Genomic DNA, 21,346 nt, shown 5'->3' with positions numbered 1-21,346 from the left:
CTTGTTACAGGTTTTATTTAAGCAGTAATCTGTTAGTTTATTTCAAAAGCCCCATTAGGAAAATCTAATTTGACTGTGATCTGCACTTTGTCTTCTTTTTTTACTTCATTCTCACAGACGTTACACATACAGCTGCTGAGCTGAAAAGAGATGTTAGCACATTATACCAACTCAAATCAATTTATTTATTTACTGGTTTATAATACAGTGCCTTACAGACTGGCTCTATTTGTAATTTAACATGTATGTTACTATTAGATGTTTAGCAAAGCAGCCTGCTGATAATAAAAGCCCGAATTCTACGTACCCTTATTGCAGTGAGGAAAGTGCCTTTGAAGCCATCCAAAGGGAGCTCCTGTGTGCTCAATTTCAGCATCTAAACTTACCAGACAGGAATTCCCTCTGAGGACATGGAAGTGCACCTACTGTTCTGCTGAATAACTGGGCAGCATAGGGGCATGCATAGAAAGACTGCTTCAGTAGGAATTAATTCAGCTGCCTGAGTGAGGTAGGCTGGACCTCCAAGTCTAGAAGACTGTCCTAAAGAGCGTGGTCTTCTTAAATGATCTTGTGAGCTTTTTCTTGTGAATATAAAATAAAAATAATAAAAAACCCAACAAACTTCTTGCTGAGAGTCTCTGCTTCTTGTGGGATACTGGCTGGGAAGTACAGCATGGCCCCTCCAGAGGTATGGCAGTGTCCTTTCCTTCATACCTCACTGCTGTGGTGCAGTCTTGTCTTTGTTATCAAAAAGCCAAGCCCAGTTTGCAGATGCTAGTGGCAGCTATGAGACAGCAGTTACCTTTTTATGGTTGGTTTTCAGACATGTTTTAAATTAATCCTGCATAGGGATTATAAATATCTATATGTCCATATATGAACCTATTCCCCTGGAGCAGAGAGGGATTTCAGATACCCTGTGGGTAGGTATTTGCTTTTGGTTGGTCCTGTGCAACCCCTCACATAATGTGTGGAGCTGTGGGGCACTGCCTTGGTGAGGCTCCTGGCTTTCCCTGTGGGCTGTCTGTGGGGTTCAAGATTCGGGTTCTTGCTTAGTTTTCTTTGGACACCTGAAGCTTAGGTATCTGTGTCTGAGCTGGTTGTCTCACCTCCTAGCATATGTGCTGAATAGCTGTTGGTGTGTCCAGGCAGTAATTCCTTTGACCTATTCTAGGTGTTTAACTTAGGGAGAGAGTCTCATGGCCGTGAGGTCCTGTTCCTGCCCACTGAGCAGGGGCAGCGCAGACAGATGCCCAGGACCCATGTGTCAGTACTGCAAATCTCTGTGCCTGACTGGGGATGCAGAGTGCCAGAAGCTGGGAGTGATGGGACAATACTGAATGCTCTGACCTCTTCCCTTGAATCTAAATCTGCTAGGAGGGGTTAGAAATGCCAAGGTTTTAGCCACAGGCTGAAGGAAATAGGCTAGGCACTGTTTGGGGAGGAACTGGTTTTTTAGTGCATCTGTTTTTAAGCTTGTTGTCTTGGAAACTACCCTTATGTGGCTGGGTCATAGGACACTCTGGAATGCCTATATGAAAGCTTTGCTTTTCAAGTCCTCTTAAAACTGGAAGGCATCCTACTGTGCTTCTTTGTTTCAGGTCCACCGTAGTCTTAGAAGAAAAAAAAATCTTGCCAGTAAAAATTGTGGCAATCAAACTCTGACAGCCACATGTTTGGCATTAGTTCTTATTTACTTAAGTAGAAAATAATTTGCTTGCATATTTGTAAAATAACCAAGTATGACTGTTTCTTCCACAGAAGAATTGCCTTTTTGCTGCTGGCTTTATACTGGCTGAGTTTCCAGACTTTTCAGTAGTTCTTTTGGAATTACTTTGTAGTCCTCCTTTAGTTCAGCAAACCCAATCAATAATGTAAAGTTATAGATGAGCAAAGTAATTTTCTCAAGCAATGCTGCTTTGGTGAAATTTCTTTATATGACAGTGCTGCTTTATGGCAGTTGCTATGCCTTACCATAATGTGGACTAAATATAATTTATTACTCTCAGAAATATGCTCTGGCTGATAATCAATAGTGCAGCAATATATAGATTTCAGTGGGCTTTGTGTTGCAATCAGCATTTCGGCCTTTTTGTAGCATAATTTACAAACTCATTTTGACATGTAGCTCTCTAACAAAGAGCAGATTTATTTCTGTGTCTGACACCACTGATGCTTATTGCACAGCAAGAGTAGTATCATATATTCAAGGCCAAAGTCAGATACGGTCTAGAAATCTTTATGAAGCCAAGAGAAGAGAAGGTATTAGTCAAGTCCTAGAAGGCCAGTAAAAAAAGTTTTCAAGGACCCTCCTTGGAGGAAGCTGCTCCCTCAGCCTAATAGCCTGTTCATCCCTGGATAGCCCTGATGCAGCAGGACTCAGGAGCCGTGTCTGTGGTACATGGTAACACAAACCCTGAACAGGGCATTCATTTTCTCTCCCTGCACAGTTGTGCAGTAAAATGCATTATTTTACAGTGTACAGCTCTCTCTCCATGAACATGCATGACATAAGATCTCCTTGCAGAGGCTGAGGATAGAAGTGGGAAAGGCAGAGGGTTATTTTTAGCATGAACATTCATTGTATTGGTAGAAATCCAAGATCCAGAAATTCCTCCTTCTTTCTTCTAGACTTTTTTCTCCTTGGTGGGTGTAGACAGAGGGAACCCGTGTGACAAAACCATTTTTCCTTTCAAGTAATGGGAAGGAGGAAATGGACTGTATATATGAAGCGATGAAGCTTAAGGTAGCTTCTTGTTTTTCCAAGGGTGATGGAGAGGCAGAAAATTCAAAAAGGAAATCCCGAGTACTTGTAGCTATAACTACAGTTAACTCATGAAAATGTGATTTGTCATTTGGATGTGACCATGGTGACATTGAGCGTGAACTCTTCTTTGCACTGAGCTGTTTGCTGCTGAGTGCTTGTCTGAAAATGAGATTAGGGACTTTGACCTTACCCCCATTCCCTTTGGCTACATTATGTGATTGATACTAATGTGATCATCTTACTTCATTTTTTAAATTCTGCTGGCTTTTATTATTGCAATACAGTGGAAGATAGTTTTGTATACTGCATTAGCCAGAAAGAAATTCCACAGCAAAGAGACAGCATAGCCATAGTACCAATGTACTGTCTTAAACTGGTATGTATTTTTCAAATCTGATTTTTTCTCCTTTGAAATCTTTTTTTCTCCCTCCTCTTCTTCATTGTAAATAGCTTCTGGGGTAGATTTTTATCTCTTTTGAGGTTTATATCTGTGTTGGATCAGCATTCATTTTCTGCACTGGTATTTTCTGTTTTCCTGCTTCAGCTACAGTCATTACTACCATTGTGCTTTTCATTATAGGGAACTTTCACCTCAGTGTTTTCTTGTAGTTACAGACATAATACTTTGTCCTGAGTCTCCAAGAAACATAAGTGAGGGTATTTTGGCAGTGCTTGAGTGAACTTTGCTTCTCCCTCCTCTGGTACATCCGCCCCACGTGAACAAATGCTCATTTTAAAACTGGTACACATGGATGGTGATTTCACAGAGGGAGAACTGACTAGTGCTGGTCCAGAATTTCTCAGTAGACCATTTGTTTCACTGGAGAATGCTGATTTGTCTAAAGCAAAATCATGAGAATACATTAGTTTCAATTTTACTTTTCTCCTGAAGATTTCCCAAGCCTGGGATGTGTTTTTCCATTGCAGTAAGGTTTTAGAACAGAAGATTGCACAGTTGCTGCAATGCTTCTGGTGGGAAATTGGACCCCACACTCAGAAACCAGGTGCCTGTGGACCTCCTGGCTCTCCACCCACATGATGCTTCTCCTCAGGCTCCACAAGACTTACTCTACAAAAGGAACTGACTTACTAGACAGTGAGAGAGAGGTGTGTATGCTGACATGTAAATGAAAGACATTGGTGACACAGAGCCCTATAAGGCAGGTAGTCATTTGTATTATGGCTGATTCCCCCAGTACGTCATTATTTCAGGGATGTTTCTCGCCTGGTTTTATTTTATTTCCTTCAGTAATCTCAGATAAGTATACTGTGGCCAAAAAGAAAGGGGTTTTGCAGTGGAAAATGTTACTGGATTGGAAATGTGTCAGTGACCCAAGGGCAGGGTTGAGCTGGCAGAGTTGTACTGTGTCTCAGCTGGTTTAGGGAACCTTTAGGCAGTACTGGGCTGCCCAGTTTGGACATGTCCATGCAGCAAGGTTCATCTGTCACAATGTAATCTGCCTAAAAGGTAGGCTCGGGTATTTTGGATTTCCTCAGTGGAGAGAGATGTGCATACTTCTAGGTCCAATAATCTCATGAGTTGTGTTTATCTACCTTTGGGAGGTGTCTGTCTTCCCCTGTTGGTTTAAAGAGCCTGGACAAGTGGCTTTGGGAGAGTGATAAACCTTAACATTGCTGAAGTTATACATGAGGAATCCTCCTCTAGGTGATATTCTAACAACTGAAGAACAAACTAAACCAGTACATCTAAACTTTGGGCTTATGCAACTACTATAGGTGTGATTTCTTCTGTGTGCATGCAGTTTAGATAATTCATTAAAGAAGTATTGCCTTCTTTTACAGTGTATTTATATAGCACTTTACAAACTTTCTTCTACGGGAGTTTCAATTGTCAGAACCTTCTGTTTGTATATATTGTAAGCAATGAGCTTAAAGCTATACTAAGACTACTTCTACAAGAGCTTGAAAGCCTATATAGCTTTGGCAATTGCTCTTCAGGCACTGCAAGTCTTTGCTTTCAGTAATTCAAATGGAGTTCAAATGGAAATACTATTTTTAAAAGTTTGGGTTTTGTTTTTTTTTTCATAGGTGAAATATCCTAAATGCTATTTAAAAAAAAAAAAAAGATATCGTTCTGTGCATGTACAGAGATTCTAGGATTTCTGGTGTGAAAATCTACAGGTATATGTCCTAGAGCCTTCTGCCAGGATAACAGATTCCCCATCAGGCAGCAATCATGAGGAACAAATGCCAGGTAGACGGCAACTGTAAATCAAAAGCAGCTTCTGCAAAGAAATTTACATCACTGCCTGCTTTGGAAGGACCGTGTTGTTTAAATTACAGAGTATTAGGAGATAGGGGTATTGTCAAATTGTTCCCTGAAGGAAACTAATTTGAAAATAAGAAGTGCTTTTAGGTTGTTCTACACAGAATTGTGTTTTACTGCTTCCCCTGTAACAGTAAGTTACCATGACTGTTGAGTACATTAATCTAGAGCAAGAAAACATTGCCATTAGGGTATCTATTCTCTTCTATTCAGTCGCTTTGAAGTTCTAGACGTTGTTCTTCACTGAATATTTTACCATACCATTGCTAGGAGTAATATTTTCCTTCTAGGAGAAATATTTAAATTACATGCATAAGAATTGGGAAGAACCAAGGAATCCTTGTTCTTTTAACATCCAGGGGAGTTTTATCATTAAATTCATCTGGTCTAATGATTAATCTTAAAACTGTAATGGAAGTCTGGAGGCTATAACAAGCAAAAAAAGAAGTAGTTCAACTTTTAGGCTATTGGAGGAGCCAGCATGGGGCATCAAGAGAAATGTTTGTAACATGTATGGATTCATAGATATCTTTCCATATGTCTCATTACCTTTATCCATTACAATGGAACTTTCAGAGGTTATGTTTCCCAGCTTCAATTCAGTGTCTGTACTGAAGTGCAATATAATTGCCTTTTAAAAAGTAGATGAAATCTGTTAATTTATTGGGATTTTAGTCCAGTCATTTCAAAGTAGTTACCAAACTTTGCCATTATTGGGATTTTACATTACTAAACATGTTTGCAAAATGTGCTTTGTAATGAAATGCCCCAAAACAATAGTGTGTGAATGCATTTCATATAGCACTTTTTATCTTCGGAGTGCTTCGCAAACATTAACTAATTACATTGTACAGGTCCCCTGTGTGTTCAAATATTATAATTATCCTCAGGTTAGTGACTTGCTCAAGGCCATGGAGCAAAGCAGAGGATGAACTGGGATCAGGAATGTCTGCCTTCCAGTCCCATGCTTAATCTGCTACAATGTGCTGCTCCAGAGTGAAGCTTGAGTCATTAGTAGTTAGCTATGTGAAATGCATTTTATTGATAGGGAGGCAGGCATTGTATAATTGCTTGCAGAGCATGACACCAAAGAATGAATTATAAATAGCATTATGCATTACTGCTACCCAGCTAGCAGTTTGTACACCTATTTGGCAGCTGTTTCCCCAGTGATTCGTTATTCAGCTTTTTTTTTTTTTTTTTTTCCTAAATCAGCACACAAAGCAGAGACAGAACTGTGTGCATTAAGAAATTCAGAACTGTAGCAAATACTCGCCAGTGCGGATTAGATAGCACAACACTGCCAAAAAAAACCACAATAAAACTACCTCAGTGAGCTGCTATCTTGACTTACTGATAAGAAAAAGAAAGAGCATTGTCCTCTGCTGTCACTTGAGCCAAAATTACTTCTTTTTTCATTATCTAGATCAGATAAGTTTTTATCTTCCCTTTTCCATAAGGCAGTTCCTGTGATTTTGTGACAGACAAACATGCAGCACAATTAAATCATAATAGCAGTGCTTATACCAATTTATGGAAAAATGTTTCCTGAGTGCTTACATCAATGCATGCAAACCCACAAAAATCTCTGTAGGTCACAGGTGTATAAACTCCATGCAAAGGAGGGCACTATGAAGAGGAGCACTGTTAGCAAGGCTTAATTGAGTGAGCATGTGAATACAGGGATCTAAAAAAACCCCAAACCAATCAACACATTTTTTTTCTGCCATTTTCCTGCACAATGGGAAAAGATTGTGCTAGGTTTTTCTCTTTATTACTTCAGTCCTCTTTCAGTAGTAGTGACTCCACAGTGACTTCATTTCTCACATCAAGTTCTTTTTAGGTTGGAGATAAAAAGGAGTGAAAGGAAGCTGCTGGATGATGGATATGGAAGAGTTTTTTGTCCTGAGCCTGTGTGGCAAGGTGTCATTCTCCGTGTCTATGTGACCGAGGACAAGAGAGTTACTATTTTGAACACATCAAGAAAAGGATAATTGGAGTGTAAAGCCACCACACACATGAAGTTACTGTAGCCAAAATAAAAGGCATTGAAGACTGAAACAAGGAGTAAAGCAACACAATGGCTGAGATAATAACATCCTGAGGTGTGACAGAAGTAATGAAAGTCACATTTCAGAATCAAGCCAAGCACCTTCGTCGCTATAGCCATGACAAACAAAAGACATGTCAAGAATGAAGTTTTGGGTCATGTTTTTATTTATTTACCCTTCTGGGTTGTACTGAGTTGCCACGGGATACAGCAGTGCAAGGAAATAAGGAAACTGAGACAGAAAATAAGGAAGAGACCAGGGTGGAATTCAGGAGGCAGCAATGACAAAACCACTCTTGCCTACCATGTGTAACTAAGCTCAGGCAATGGGGAGGGGGCTGGCAGGGACTGAGGTCAGAGGCTACCCTAAAAAGTGCTCATCCTATGGCCTGCCTACAATATCTGCTGCTAGCAGAAATCTGCATTGTAAGCAGAGCCTGAAAAATGAAATAACCTGGAAAGTAACAGAAGCTGCTGGGAGGCACAAAAAAGAAATGCTTGCATTTATGTACTTGTGTCAGGTTTGATGGAGCTTGGAGCAACCTGGTCTAGTGGGAGGTGACCCTTTCCATGGGTTGGAATTAGATGATCTTTAAGGTCTGTTCCAACCCAAACCATTCTGTGATTCTGTAGGGCTTGAATACTGCATGATAAATGGGGGACACACAATGCTGTCAGATAGACAAATTGCTCACATAGAAGTCACCAGGTTGTTTCTCTTCAGAACTCATGGCCATTGCTCTTTCTGCAGTCAGTTTTCTATCGTGGCCAAGGAGTCAAAATATTTATAAACAAGTCCACTCAAATAATGACTCATAAAAGTTTCAAAAGCAGAATAACAGGATAATGTTGTATAACATTTTATTTGCTGAAAATTATTTATTCAGGTCAACAGGTTGATTCCCTTTTCACTGTCTGTATTATCCCATAATTTCTTAGATTCTTAGCCACTACTAAGGCACGGTCAAAATAAAATGTGCAAAATAAGATGTGTTTTTCCTCTTGGTTGAGGGAAACTACCAAATATGTGCAGCTCTGTAGCAGTCTTTGCTTTTCAATATACTTCATGGCACAGAGGTATTGGTGCCCACACGTGCTCCCAACACGCTGGAGGTACTGCAGGTACCCAGAACCGAGACAAATTGTAATAGCACAGGCACTTGAAACGAACTGCAGATTGCCTGCTTTGGGGATCTGGTGGTGGAATGATGAGGTTATAAAGCAGATGATTGGCTCCATCAGTGTTTCAGAGCACCTACACAAGGCATCAGTGCAGAGTTAAATGCTTTGAAGTTCAGTGGGCAGAGCAACCAGCTTCCTAGAGCCAGCTCCACTTACCTGCCAGGTGCTTGGCTGTGAATCATCTTTCACTCTCTTTGGAGCCTGGGCTTCTGACCTGTAGCTGTTCATTAAAATACAGCTTGGAAAAAAAACCCCAACAACAAACGACTTATGTTCCCAGCTTTCCATTGTGGAAAATAGGAGATGGAGTACTTTGATCAGAGCTTATCTCTACCTCTTTCAAAACTCAGAACATGCTGTCCTCTTCCTACCAGCCTTCACTGTTTTAAAATGTGATGGCCAGCAGTACCAGTGCTGCAACCACCTACATCTGGCATGAAAACTTTGTGGTCCTGGCACTGACTCAGGAAGCCAGGTGCCTACATTCACCAATTCTGGAATTCAAGGCTAGGATAGAAAAGATATCTAGGTCCTACAATGTGCTTTTCCTTTTTCTGTTTTTTGTTTTTTTTTTCTCCTAAACTTCTATTTTGGATTGGGAAGTGACTATTATGGATTCTTTTTATGCTGAATCCTTGTTGTCAGGTGTATTTTAGCCATTTTCGTAGCACAGATAAGGTTTGAGGCCCCAGAGGCAGGGGTTCAGCATTTCTCCACATGGTTTCTGGATCAGAGCAGAGATTGGAGGCCCCAGCCATTTAGTTTTCAGGCCAAATAGAGAGAAATATAGTAAGTTTTAAGTGTCTATATGATTGTTTGAAGGATATCTGGGTGTTTTTTGCTTCAGTGCCTGGATACTGTAGATTCTGAACTGTTTTATTTGTCTGCTGAATTTCCCACTGACAGAAATTCAGCAGTCAAATACTTAACCACTCTCACCAACTGTATTTTGGCTGCCCTATTGCTTAGTTATTAAAAAGGGACCTTTATGAAAAGAAGTGTTCAAAACTGAGAGTAAGGACTTCTGGCTAATGCATGAGGTGTAGGAATAAATATTTTTGTAATAAGACACAGAGATTATTATAAACTAATTGTTATGGGAGAGAATGGTCTGTGTTACAGCTTCCAGCTGCTGTTTTTCCAGTGTGTGTTGATTTCAGATGAGGGCTAATGGGGAAGGGGAGATTTTTTCCTGGTGCCCTTTGGTAGGTACTGATTCAACATTGAAATAAAATCTCTACCTGGTGACACCATGGGACAGGTACCCGAGATACATTTCTGAAGGAGGTAGAAGGTCTACTTGGAGAGTGAAAAAACAGGGGGGACAGAAAGAGCATCCAGCTGTGATAGAGCTAATAACTTAGACTCAGAAAGTTCTTTACATCATTTTGGCTTTTTGGTAGCAGATGCCTCTCATAATCAGGAATTTTAACATTTATCAAAGGGCAAAATCATTAAACAATAATTATGACCAATATTTACATAATGCTTGAAGCCAGGAAATATGAGATGTTCAAAAGATGCAGTGCAAAAGATTTCTTGGCAGCAAATTGATTATTTGTAGGTTTCCAAGGACCAATGGAAAGTGCAATTATATAAATCAAGAGAAGTTGTTTTGAAAGTTTCATTTTCACTTTCAACAATTACTGTGAAACCTGGCCATTTTAATTGAGCATTTTAAAGGGTCCAAAATGTTTCCAGTGCCAATGCATCCAACTGCTATTGTGCTAGAATATTTTATGATTCATATTGTTATTCTAATATTTTTTGCTCATTTCTCTCATTTCTTGGGCGTTGCCTTCAGACTAATTTCAGGGTACATTTGAGGTCTAAACCACAGAGAGAAAGGACAGAAAGGGGGTTGTTCATGGACTTGGCTTTCCACAGGTTAGTGGGGTTTTTTTCCTAGTGTGGTGGAACTGTTTCCAAAAGCCAGCTTTATAATGCTTTTTGTTTGAGCACACGTAGGTCAAAATTTGTCAGTGCAATGGAGCATTCCATGTAGTCCAAATCCCAACATAGTAGTTTATATAGCTGTGACATCATATATTTGTGCTGTTCAATATTCCACATAATGATATAGAATATCTATTTTTCCTGTAGTCTCAGTTTTGAGTAGGAAGTGTTAAAAGTCTAGGTTTTTCAGTGATGTACTGGGAATAATATTACTTAAGCAGCAGAATTCTGGGACCAGCCATTTGCTCCAACCTCTAGTTCCTCTTTGTGCAGTGTCTGCCTGCTCTAGATTGTCATTAATGTTTTCCTGTTGGCCACTGCTAATTTTTTAATAAGAAAATAGGATCTGCCATGGTTCAGAATTACCACCAGATGACACCTGGGCCCTTCAGCTTTGGTTCTGCTCTTGTGCAAATTAATGGCAGAGCTCCTGATGACTTGGTATCAGTTGGGACTTCTGCAGAGTAGTTTCAGTTTCAGGAGGAGTTTTATGTGAACGGGAAAATCCTAAGGTCCCTCCACGCTGAGGCTGTGTCCTTACTTAGCAGTAAGTGTCCCTCAAGCTTATCTAAGTCCCCTGCAATTGTTTGGGGTAACTTAAAATTCCTAATTGTCTGTGTTCAATTTCCAGAGAGAGCATGTGGGGCTGTGCCAGGTCAGCTGTTAACCCTTTTCGTTTTTTCAACTCCAGGTATGAAGCATTTTATTGTGTATTCTATGATGTTCTGTTTTATTGACAAAGTCTAGTAGCAGTGATTTTCAGCTTCTTTCCCTCTTTATGTCATGGCTGTGTGATATGTGGGGCTGGGCAAGGTCCAAAGTTCATTTTTACTATTGTTTTTCATACTTTGGGACTGGGAGGTTGGTGGTGTGCACTATGGGAAAGCTGGATTTTTCTTTCCCGATTCCCAATGAATAAAATACAAGGACAGAAAAAAATATCCCATCTGATGTTAGGTAATGCAGTTTGAAATGTTCAAAATAGTGTGCTGAAACTGAGAAACAGTGTTAATGTGAATCAACATAGCTTCTGTTATCATGGGTCACTGTCAGTTACCATGAAACAGCCAACAAGCAAAGCTGTAAAATACAGGTGAAACATCTTCACAAACATCTCCTTGCTTTTTTGTCAAGGAGGCCAAAATTTTAAAACACACCTGGTAGATGCCCTGCTTTAGAGGCAGAATTTGTATGCAAATCCACTGGGAGGTTTCAGTGAGTGTAGTGATGCCTTAAGGTGCCTTGGGTTTATCTCACTTCCCCAAGTAGAAATGATGTCGTGTGTAAGAAGAGATGTTCCAACTCTGATCAGCTTCCTGTTCTTGTTGGATTCCTTGCTGTTGTTTTATTTGGTTTTAAAATAGTGTGCAATGAAGTGCCCACTCTCAGTGGGCTTGCCTGCTTGCTTGTCCTCCCTTCTCCTCTTGTTAGCCCCTCAGAAGATCCCTTTGGAGTCATGGTCATTGGGTGACAAGGGTAAACCCATCTACTCTTAGTAATCTGTGGGCCTTCTGTCTGTGGAGTACAGAAGGAAAAACAACTTCAGACATTCAATATAAACAAAAAGGTTGTAGAATAAATCTTCATTCACACTTATTTTCTAATTGCTAATGAGTGGTCGAAGACAGAAACCGTTCCTCGAATCTACTCCTATCTCAAATTTGTCACTTACTTTGTAACTGGTATATTTCTATTAAAAATTTCTAGGATCTTGTTACTCAAACATTTTCAGAGTAGCAGCACCTACAACTTCTTTGTTAAAGCCAATACATAGGTTTTAATATTTCCTCAGGTATGAAATTGAAATGATATATTTATTTTTTTAAATCCTTAGAATTTTCGTATACCTGATTGAAATTATTAGTGCAACTTTCAGAAACCATTCTGAAGAGCCTAGTAGTATCACCCAAGATGATGTGTTTCTCAAATTTATCTTTCAGATACAATTTTGAATGCAGGCTTCCCTGGCTGAAATTATCAATAATATAATATACAATCACCAATTACATTAGCTTCTGTTCTAGAGAACACATTTTTAAGAAAGAGGCCTGTGTTACAGATTTTTAGCTTTTTTTTTTCTGATGTTGTCAGTATTTTGCTTAATATATTGCTCATGAATTTTACATGTAGAATTTATGTATACCATAGCAATGAATATGAGATCCTACTAATGAGGGCCCCTGAACAACATATATGATTATATGTAGATAAATATGGTGCAAGTAAGCTCATGTACCAATTTTAAACCAGTGAAAGTTTGTTGGCTCTGACTAGGGTGAGATGAGACTGAAATGTCATATTTTGGTGAGGGAAGTAGCTGCTAATAAAAAAATAAGAAAAGAAACTTGGAAGAAAGATACAGGGTCTTCTGTGTCTTTTTAAAATAAAGGACCAGATTTTTCCAAGAGGTCACATTTTTCAAACCTCATTTAGATCACATGGACCTTCTCTGTAGAGTGAAAGGTGAAAATGAGGCCAATGAGATGAATATTTAAGTCAGTGTATCGTTTGAAAGTATGAATTGTTATGGTGCACTTAAAACTGCTCACACTGCAAGGAATAATCCTCACAGCTGGTCTTGCTTCCTGGAAAACAGCACTGTTGCAATTTAGGAACAGTAACTGCTTGTCAGATGTGAATTCTGCTATAGTTAAATACAGCTATGTGAGCGTGTGTATTTCAATTGAATGGAATTTCATGCCTGTCCAGTTTTGGATCTTTTTTCAATTGGTATGGCTTAAGCTATCTTTTTCTACTTAATTTTAAGAAAATTTACTCTTCCATAAAATTACACTTAAAATTATTGTATTCTAGTTATGAAAGTACAGACATATTTTTAGATACTTGATTTTCTTTGTGGTGGCGAAGCAACAAAATGGATCACAAAATCTTGAAGAAACTTTTTTGTATGTTTTCTCTCTCTCTATTTTTTTTTTTCCTTTTCAATTTTGCTCACTGCATCTACTGAAGGCTGTAAGTTTATCTCAAGACTGATTCCACACAAATGTTCTGCATCTACTGACCTGTATGTATGGCATGTATGGCCACAGATGGGGACTGTTGCTCCTGTTCATACCTAACTGTTCTTTGCTGGTAAAATTTTGTCCATACTATTTTCCCTTATCCAGAGCTGCTCTCATCCCTCATTTCACTGGTGACAAAGTGGCATGATGAGTAAGTTTCAGATATTGATGGGCACGAGGTGCCTCTTCATCCTCGGTGTCTTGCAAACGGTACTGCTTTTGCTCTTGTGTAATTTCTCCTGTTCTTCTTTTTAACACCTCGTTCCACAGGCTGGGCCAGATGGGAGATGTTTGGCAGCTGGAGGACCCAGATGCTAAATTTTGGAATAGAGCTTTCCTGCTCTGGCATGTGGGTTCATGGCTGGCTTCTTGGCTTGCACCTCTGCTAGCTTCTTGGCTAGCTGTCTAGCTGGCAGCTGTAGCACTGCCTCTGGGGCTATGTTAGGGTCAAGCTGCTATGGAGTTGGATGACTTTCCTGATCTGAATTACCCGGCCAGACACCATTTTCACCTTAGTTTGCTTTGACTCTTCACTATTCAGAGATGAACACTTACGCTGTTATGTTTTATTACTGCCATTTGTAAGACTAAGTTGAAGCAGAACTTCTCATTTGTCACCAGTTCAACAAAAAAAAAAAAAAAAAAAAAGCATTGCAGAGTACACTGTTCCTCCTGTTAGGATTCCCCATTCAGTCAGTAGGAATGTAAGGCCCAAGTATGTACTTGCAATTCTGCTCTGGAACCAAATTGTAACTACAGAGCACAGGCTTTAAAAAAATCATATTTCTTATGTCCAAGCTTTGATTGCTTTCATCCGTGAGTGAGTCTAGCCTTTGTCAAACAACCAAAAAAAAATCTACATCTGGGGAGACAATCTGGATCATTTTTAAAGAACAAGAAAATAGAATAATGATGTTCCTAATAAATAGAATGTTACTGGTAATAGAATGCTGCCAGAAGAAAATGCTTGGTCTTCTTTTTGCCTGATATGGAATGTTCTCATTATATACTTCAGTTTTACCTCAGGTTTGGAGTTTTTGTTTTTTTGTTTTTTCATAAATGAGGTAATAAAAAATTAATGCATCTAGGGTAGTCAAAGCATTTGAAGTTACTCTCTAATCTCTGCCTTTTTCTTCATGAAGTTCAGTGCATTACTTTCAGTGGGAAAAACTGCAAAATCAGAAGGCAACTAAGACTCTGGATCCTTGCAGTGAAGTACAGATTAGTCATACCTGCTGTGAAATTTTCATTCCCTTACTCAGCTGTTGTGTGAGTATGTTGTGCTACGCTGCAGGCAGTGGTATTTTTATTAAATACACAAAAAACTTCTTTAACACTTACGGCTCATTTGGACACAAACTTCCACCCGTATGTTAAGCTATTCAGGGTCATCTGACTTGTGAGGAAAAGCACCTGAATTCCTCATTATAGTCACTGGAGAGAGTTGTGCATTTCAGGAGCAACCAAAAAGGAGACCCGACCATCTTGTTCAGTTGTGTATTCCACTGACTGCCCAGGGAATGTAAGTGCTTCTGTAGGAATATATCCCAATTACATTGGATAAGTTATTATGGACTATATAGGGTACCAATAGGACATAAAAGCACCTGTTTTTTTTTTAGTTTGCATAGCCCTTTCTGGATGATAATGTAGCAGGGATGTTTCTTTCAGAAAACAAGCCAGCAACAGCAGTATTCCCACCTTTTGCAGGAGAACTTCATTAAGAGCCTTGCCAATAAAATAGAGACCCAAGTTTCAGATTCTTCACACGGAAATCGCAGGAATGTTTTAATCATTAATATGCTTGCCACAGGCCTAATCAGATGAGATACTTGAGGAGCAGTAGAGCATCTCATCCCCCTTACTGAATGTGGGTCATGGATAGACCATGAGCAGGGAAGTCACAGGATGATAAGGAGGGTGTAGATATCAAGAGCCTGAATCCAGTCTGAGTGTGGTCAGGACTGAGGCTGTAGGCTATCAGCTGCCTTGGCTGGAGCAACATCAGGACAGAAACAGTCTTGAATACCGTAATAGTTTTCACTGCTCCCCTCTCAGTGATGTGTATCCTGATTTATGATATGGAACCAGATACCACTTTTCTACCCAACATTTTAGCCTCATGGTTCTTGCATTCCTGCTTGCAGAGCAGCCTTGCTTCCATGTACACTCATGCAGGGTCCTTATACCCAGGTTATTCCTGGGATGGTGGAGGTGCCAAATCCACCTTTCTGTTTTTAAGAAGGACCTGCAGCCAAAGTCCTTCATTGCCTGGGTGAATTACCTAAGCACAGGACTGTGATACAGCACCTTACCAGTGCTACCACCATTAAAATTCCATCTCTCTTCTGAGGCTTCTTCACAAGACATAGGCAAAGGTCAGGATGTTGCTCTGCCTGTAGGTGCAAAAGGGTGACCTGCCAGAGACTGTGAACATACACCTCCTGGTAGGAACCTGGAGAAGCTCTGTCCTAACAGTGAAAGGACCTCTGGAGTTTAAGGGTATGCTGGGTAGGACTGTCCATGGGACAGTGGGTGGGAATGCAGTCATGGAGTTGGGAAGGCTTTTGGATGCCTGCCTCCCAAATCAGGGTTTCAGCATTTTTCACACTCCTCCAGGTATTTCACTTCCCAAACTATATTTTCTCCTTTATATGAACAAGCTTTCAGTGCTTTTCAATGTAGTGGAATTAAAGATGTTATTCCATCATCTAGAGGATTTGTTTTTCCTGTTTACCTGGTTTTGCCCTTTTGCTTATCAAAGGATGGATCTGGCTGTGCTTAGTTTTTCCATCTCAGTCAAAATCTCTGCTCCTTGCAAGAGATTCTTGTCACTTTCTGTCTCTCAGTGGCTTTGGAAATCATATATATAGGAGAGCAAATTTAAGAAAAGCAGAAACAACAGCCATGATTGTTGTCCCTTGTGCATTCCTCTCAAGCAGAGAACCAATATATGATGTTAAAAAATGAAGCTAAACAACTACAAGGATGTTTTTCTCTTCCTTTGCACCTCCAGTACATTCTGTAACCCAGTTATTCTAATTGTTTTTAAACTTTTTAAAACAGGCATACTTCAAGAGGTTGCAGTAGAACAAGTGTAAATATTTCTCATAAAGCTAATGTGACCACAAGGAATGAAAAAAACATGACACAACAAAGAGCAAATCCCATGTTTTGTTTATTAACATATTTTTTTTGCCTAATGGCAGACACTTGGAGAGAGAATCTGTTTACTTCAATGAAAGATTAGTTTAGGGTTTGCTGATTCTCAAGGCAAAACGAAGGCATAGTTTCCAACTTGAAAGCTTTTCAGTGTGTGTGATGAGCTAAAGTAATTTGTGGATTTGTATGTTGCATTTTGACATGATTAAATGTCTTAAGTCTATTGATTTCATGCTGGGGATTAATGATGCAGAATGAAAGAGCATCAAAGAATAAAACGTGTTTACATGACTGATTAAAAAACCTTAAAAAAGACACAGAGTACCTATTGTTGGATAGGAATCAGAGAAGAGCAATGTAGGACCAATCATGCATTCTGCATTGAAAGGAAAATGAATTAACTTCTTTAAACATAGAAGGAAGAAGAGCTAAGATTTGATAAGGATTGACTGTACCTATCTGAACGCTTAACATTTATTTGTGTTTCACTCGTTATTTTGGAAGAGGGGATTAAAGAGGTTTCATTATCGGTTGCTGCAGATCTGTTTTACTGAATCAATCAAAGCATGATGCTTAGCTGCTTGGGATTAATGAGTCAATCTTTTAACCAGAGAACTTGCTGGCGATGGCATGTTGATAAAGGACAAGACCCAGAGAAACTGAGTGCAACTGTGGACATGAGATACAGTAATGATGATTATTGCAGCTTGGAATTTGCATAATGCTTTTAGATCTATTTGCCGTAGCATATTAACTCAAAAAAAAAATATCGTTATCTTTAAATGTTCATAGTGCTAATTGGATTGTATCTGCTCTCTGCAAATGTTCCTAATGGCTGCCTGGATTCATGGGTCATATCGGGATTTGCAGGTAGGTGTCACATTCTGTTTGCCAAGATAATGGTAGGTGAAGGTGGAAAAGACCTATTTCCTCGATAAATCCGTCCTGTTAAAAGCCCACCATAGGCTCTTGAAGTAGTATGAAACTACTAGTACCCCTGATATTAGCCAGAATGCCAGGGAGAGAATTTTGTGTTGTATCTGTGGAGAAGGATGTCTTGATGATCAAGTTAGCATGTAAAATACTTAATGCACGTGAAATACTCCCTACTGAGCTGGGGTGAAGTTTAAACATGCAATCTAATACAGCTGAGTAAATACCTGATGAGACTGGCTTGTGCACACGTACTTTTTTTCTCTGCTGATGCTCTGATCCAGATTAGCATATGTGAGAAGAATTCAGCACTCTGATACACACTACAGTTTGTTTATCTCAGAGGGACCGAATGATTATCCTGGGTTTGGGGCAGCAGAGGCAGGGTTTGACAATGTGAGGTGATTTTTTTCCCCCCCACACTTCCCCTGCTTAATATAAGACCTGAAGCCCTTAGTTACAGAACAAAGTGTCTGAGTAGTAACCGTGCTTGTGCAAACCCAAGAGAAGAGTAATGACACTTCCTCATAAGCTTCCTGCCTCTGTGCAGGTGCAAGAGTCAGGAGGGCCTGAATAATTCATAAGGTGCAAATTAGCCCCAGCTTGCTCCCACTGCTCAAATTTTGCTTCTGCTTGCCTACCTAGTAGCTAGAAAGGAAAGAAATAAAGCAAGCTTGGGTAATGAGGAAGGGTAAGGCCAAAAGTGTTTCAGTTTAAAACCAGTGTCACAGAAACTGATGAATACTGGGTGTGTTTGAAAGCTTGGTGTTTATTGAAGAAATCGGACTGTGCATTGATTATTCATGAAGTGTTTTCTCACGATGAAGTAAGCTCTGGGGACCCATTCCATTGCTCTCAGAGAGGGAAATTCTTCCTTTTAAGAGTTAGGATTTTTCTCACTTTTGTTGTTACTGTTTCTGAAATATACTGTTTTTTTAAAAAAAACCCGCAACACCCTCTTAAAAGCTCATTTAAAGCCTGTTAAGCTATTGCGAGAGAGTATGCCTTTACGGTGTTGCTGGGTCAGAGAGTGTTCAAGGATCCAGAGAAATTTGTTGAGAAATTTTGGATGTTAGGATCGTCACGGCTTTGAGTGAATGTGGATTCCAAGAGTTCGTATGAAAGTTGTTATATCTGGAACTGCAGTATGTAATTAGCTTGTATTTTTATCATTTAAAAGGCAATGTTCCTCTGTTTTAAATAGTGCTAGTGATTGTTACCTTTGCTGTTGGGTTACTTAGCAGCTTTTGTGCCCAGAAGAATGAAATGAAAGGTGAGTGGGGTGCTTAATCCTTTTGCTGCACAACATTACAGCTCACCCACATATCAAGTAAAAGGTTTTGCTGAGCACTGTTGTTATGGGAGAAGGGAATTCCTGACATAGATCTTTGAACAGTTGGTGTGTTGCCGAGCAGTACAGAGACTGGTCTGAAAGAGTCAGATTGTTTCTCCTGTGTACCTGAATATAGAGTCATAGAATCACAGAATGGCTAGGGTTGGAACTTGGGCAACCTGTTCCAGTGTCTCATCACCCTCAAATTAAAGAATTTCTTCCCAATGTCTAAACTAAATCTCCCCTCTTCAAGTTTGAAGCCATTTCCCATTGTCCTCTCCCTACACACCCATGTAAAAATCCCTACCCCAGCTTTCTTGTGGGCCCCCTTCAGATATTGGAAGGTTGCTATAAGGTCACCTCAGAGCCTTCTTTTCTCCAGGATGAACAACCCCAACTTCTTTAGCCTGTCTTCATAGGGAGGTGCTCCAGCCCTCTGATTATTTTAGTGTCTCTCCTCTGGACACATTCCAAGAGCTCTATGTCATTCTTATGCTGGGGACTCCAGAACTGGACACAGTACTCCAGGTGGGGTCTCACAAGAGCGTAGTAGAGGGAGAGAATCACCCCCCATAACCAGCTGTCTGTGCTTCTTTTGATGCAGCCTAAGATGCAGCCCAGGCCCATATCCCTTTGACATCTCTCATGTGGGAGATGGAAACATCCAACATCCCCAGCAGGAGCAGGAACAAGGTGTAGTTAGTTCTCAAAAAACAGCAGGTGTTCAAATGGAGAACAGCTCTCCTAATGTTTTTCCTGGGTTGAATATGAAAAGAGAACAATAGCAGAAAAAAACAATCAAACAAACAAACTTCAATGATTAAGGGTTTGGGTTTTGTTGTTTTTTGTATTTTTGTTTGTTTGCAGGGTTTTTTTCAGTGTATACCCCTTCTCTCTATATTCCCTTCTACCCCACCCCCTCTTGGCTCCTGCACGGAGCAGCAAGGTCACGTTGCCATCATCTGTTTTTGTATTTCCCTCATTTGGGTGGCTGGAATAGGAGCTGGCTCTCATTTCTAGCTGATTCTGTCATTTCCGCAAGGCCCCAGCTTGGGCGAGCGCCAAGACCAACAGGTGATCCTTGTAGCTGCAGAACAGCAGGAAGGAGGCTGTGCATGTAGGAGACAGTGCACCAGAGGGGCTGCCTGGCCCTGCTCCATCTTTCAGTATAATTAACACCCCCTCTTCCCAGCCCCCCTCCCCCCCAACCCATACCGAGCAGAAAATCTGTGCAGAACAGCTCAGCTGCGGCAGCCGTCGTAGGGAAAATGTTAATAAAGGGTCCTAGAAGAATATTGGCTGTGCAAGTAGAGAGGTGTGTGCTCCGTCTTAGAAACTGTGGTTGGTCCTTTATAGGAACAGGGGCAAAGCTGTATTAGCTGCTGAAAAGTAAAATGTGCTCTGACAGCTGTTGCAGGGAGAAGCAGCATTTCAATAAATTTCGGTGCTGTGCTCGCGGGCTTTCTTATTTGTATAGGAGCTGGTTTGGAATGAGGTGGTAATTCATTTAAGCTTTTCTCTACAAGAAGTAGATTTCAAAGTCACATGGAAATTATTTGGGCAGAGAGTTAATCTCTGGTCAGTCAGGGCCATCTCCAGCTGGAGAGCAGGGGGCAGCTGGGGCAGGACTGTGCAGGTTCTGCATTCTCTGGGTGTCTGCTCCAGGGAGGCATGGCTGTGTGGGACATCACAGCCATAATTTTTAGAACACGTGAAAATTTCCAGGAATCCTCAAGACAGCCTCAAAGAACTATTTTTTTTTTCAGAAGAAACTCCTGAAGGCTTTTTATTTGTTTATTTCTATAAAAAAACAGTTATAATTAGAAGCTGACGGTGGTTTAAAAAAAAACAACCAAAAAAAATTATTCCAAAGCATTTCTCCAAGGCTTAGGTTTAACTCCTTGGTATATAACATAATGTGTCCCAGGAAATCCCGTCTGCCTGTACAAATACAAAACCTGTTTGTATTTGTGAGGCTGTGTATTGTTTTAAGATAGCCTTAATCCTCTACAAAATAGATGATATTTTATGTTCTCTCTGCTTGGTACAATAGGAAGCCAAATTGACTCTCTGGAGTCAGTGCTAGTGGTTTGAATGTTGAACCTCTATTGACAAGGTAAAAGTTTTCTGCATGTGCTTCTGTGGGGAACTGGGTTTCCCCTCTTCCATCCACCAGAGTACATCTCCTCAGGAAGGAGAAATGGACTGGGAAGCCTCCATCAGCTCCTTTGGTGAAAATGGGGTACTGCAGATCTGTACACCAGCAACCCCGTGCCCTGCCTGACCCTTCCTGCTCCAGGCTAGCCAGGAGCACAAACAGTAATGAAAGTAAACTCGGTTATGAAACATCAACATATTTAGTAATGCTTCTAGCAGCTAGCAGTCTGCAATCATTTTAGCTAAAGCAGCAACTTGGGATTTTGTGGCTCTGTGCATTGTTCTGTGGTTTGTCAGCCATCTGAAGGGGGAGGAAGCACCCTAGCATTGCACTTCAGGGGTATGGTGAGTGTGTGTGTGTGTAAACCTAAAGGCAGTCCAAGACCTGAACTGTAGCAGATGGTTGTGAGTATGTATTTCATTTCCTTTGGATGTGTCACCTCATGCTAAATGATGCCACAGTGGACTCTTAATGTCTTAGGTTGTTTTTTTATTC

The 21,346-nt window shown here is 40.3% G+C and overlaps 1 protein-coding gene across 13 annotated transcripts in view; it reads left to right on the top strand.

Moving 5' to 3' along the window:
- Nucleotides 1-21,346, top strand: part of KLF12 (KLF transcription factor 12) — a 249,071-nt gene that overhangs the window by 171,175 nt on the left and 56,550 nt on the right. For 10 of the 13 annotated variants that reach the window (XM_071741127.1, XM_071741143.1, XM_071741178.1 and 7 more), the window contains one exon: nucleotides 10,874-10,933. The exons of the other annotated variants lie outside the window; for them this stretch is intronic. In XM_071741127.1, the coding sequence (XP_071597228.1) occupies nucleotides 10,874-10,933 (60 nt within the window). The remainder of the gene's footprint in view (nucleotides 1-10,873; nucleotides 10,934-21,346) is intronic. 13 annotated transcript variants of the gene reach the window in all.

Source organism: Heliangelus exortis, chromosome 1 (genome assembly GCF_036169615.1).
Source record: "Heliangelus exortis chromosome 1, bHelExo1.hap1, whole genome shotgun sequence".
Lineage (NCBI taxonomy): Eukaryota > Metazoa > Chordata > Aves > Apodiformes > Trochilidae > Heliangelus > Heliangelus exortis.
The sequence above is the reverse complement of the archived record's forward strand: the minus strand, read 5'-3'. Positions and strand labels throughout refer to the sequence as shown.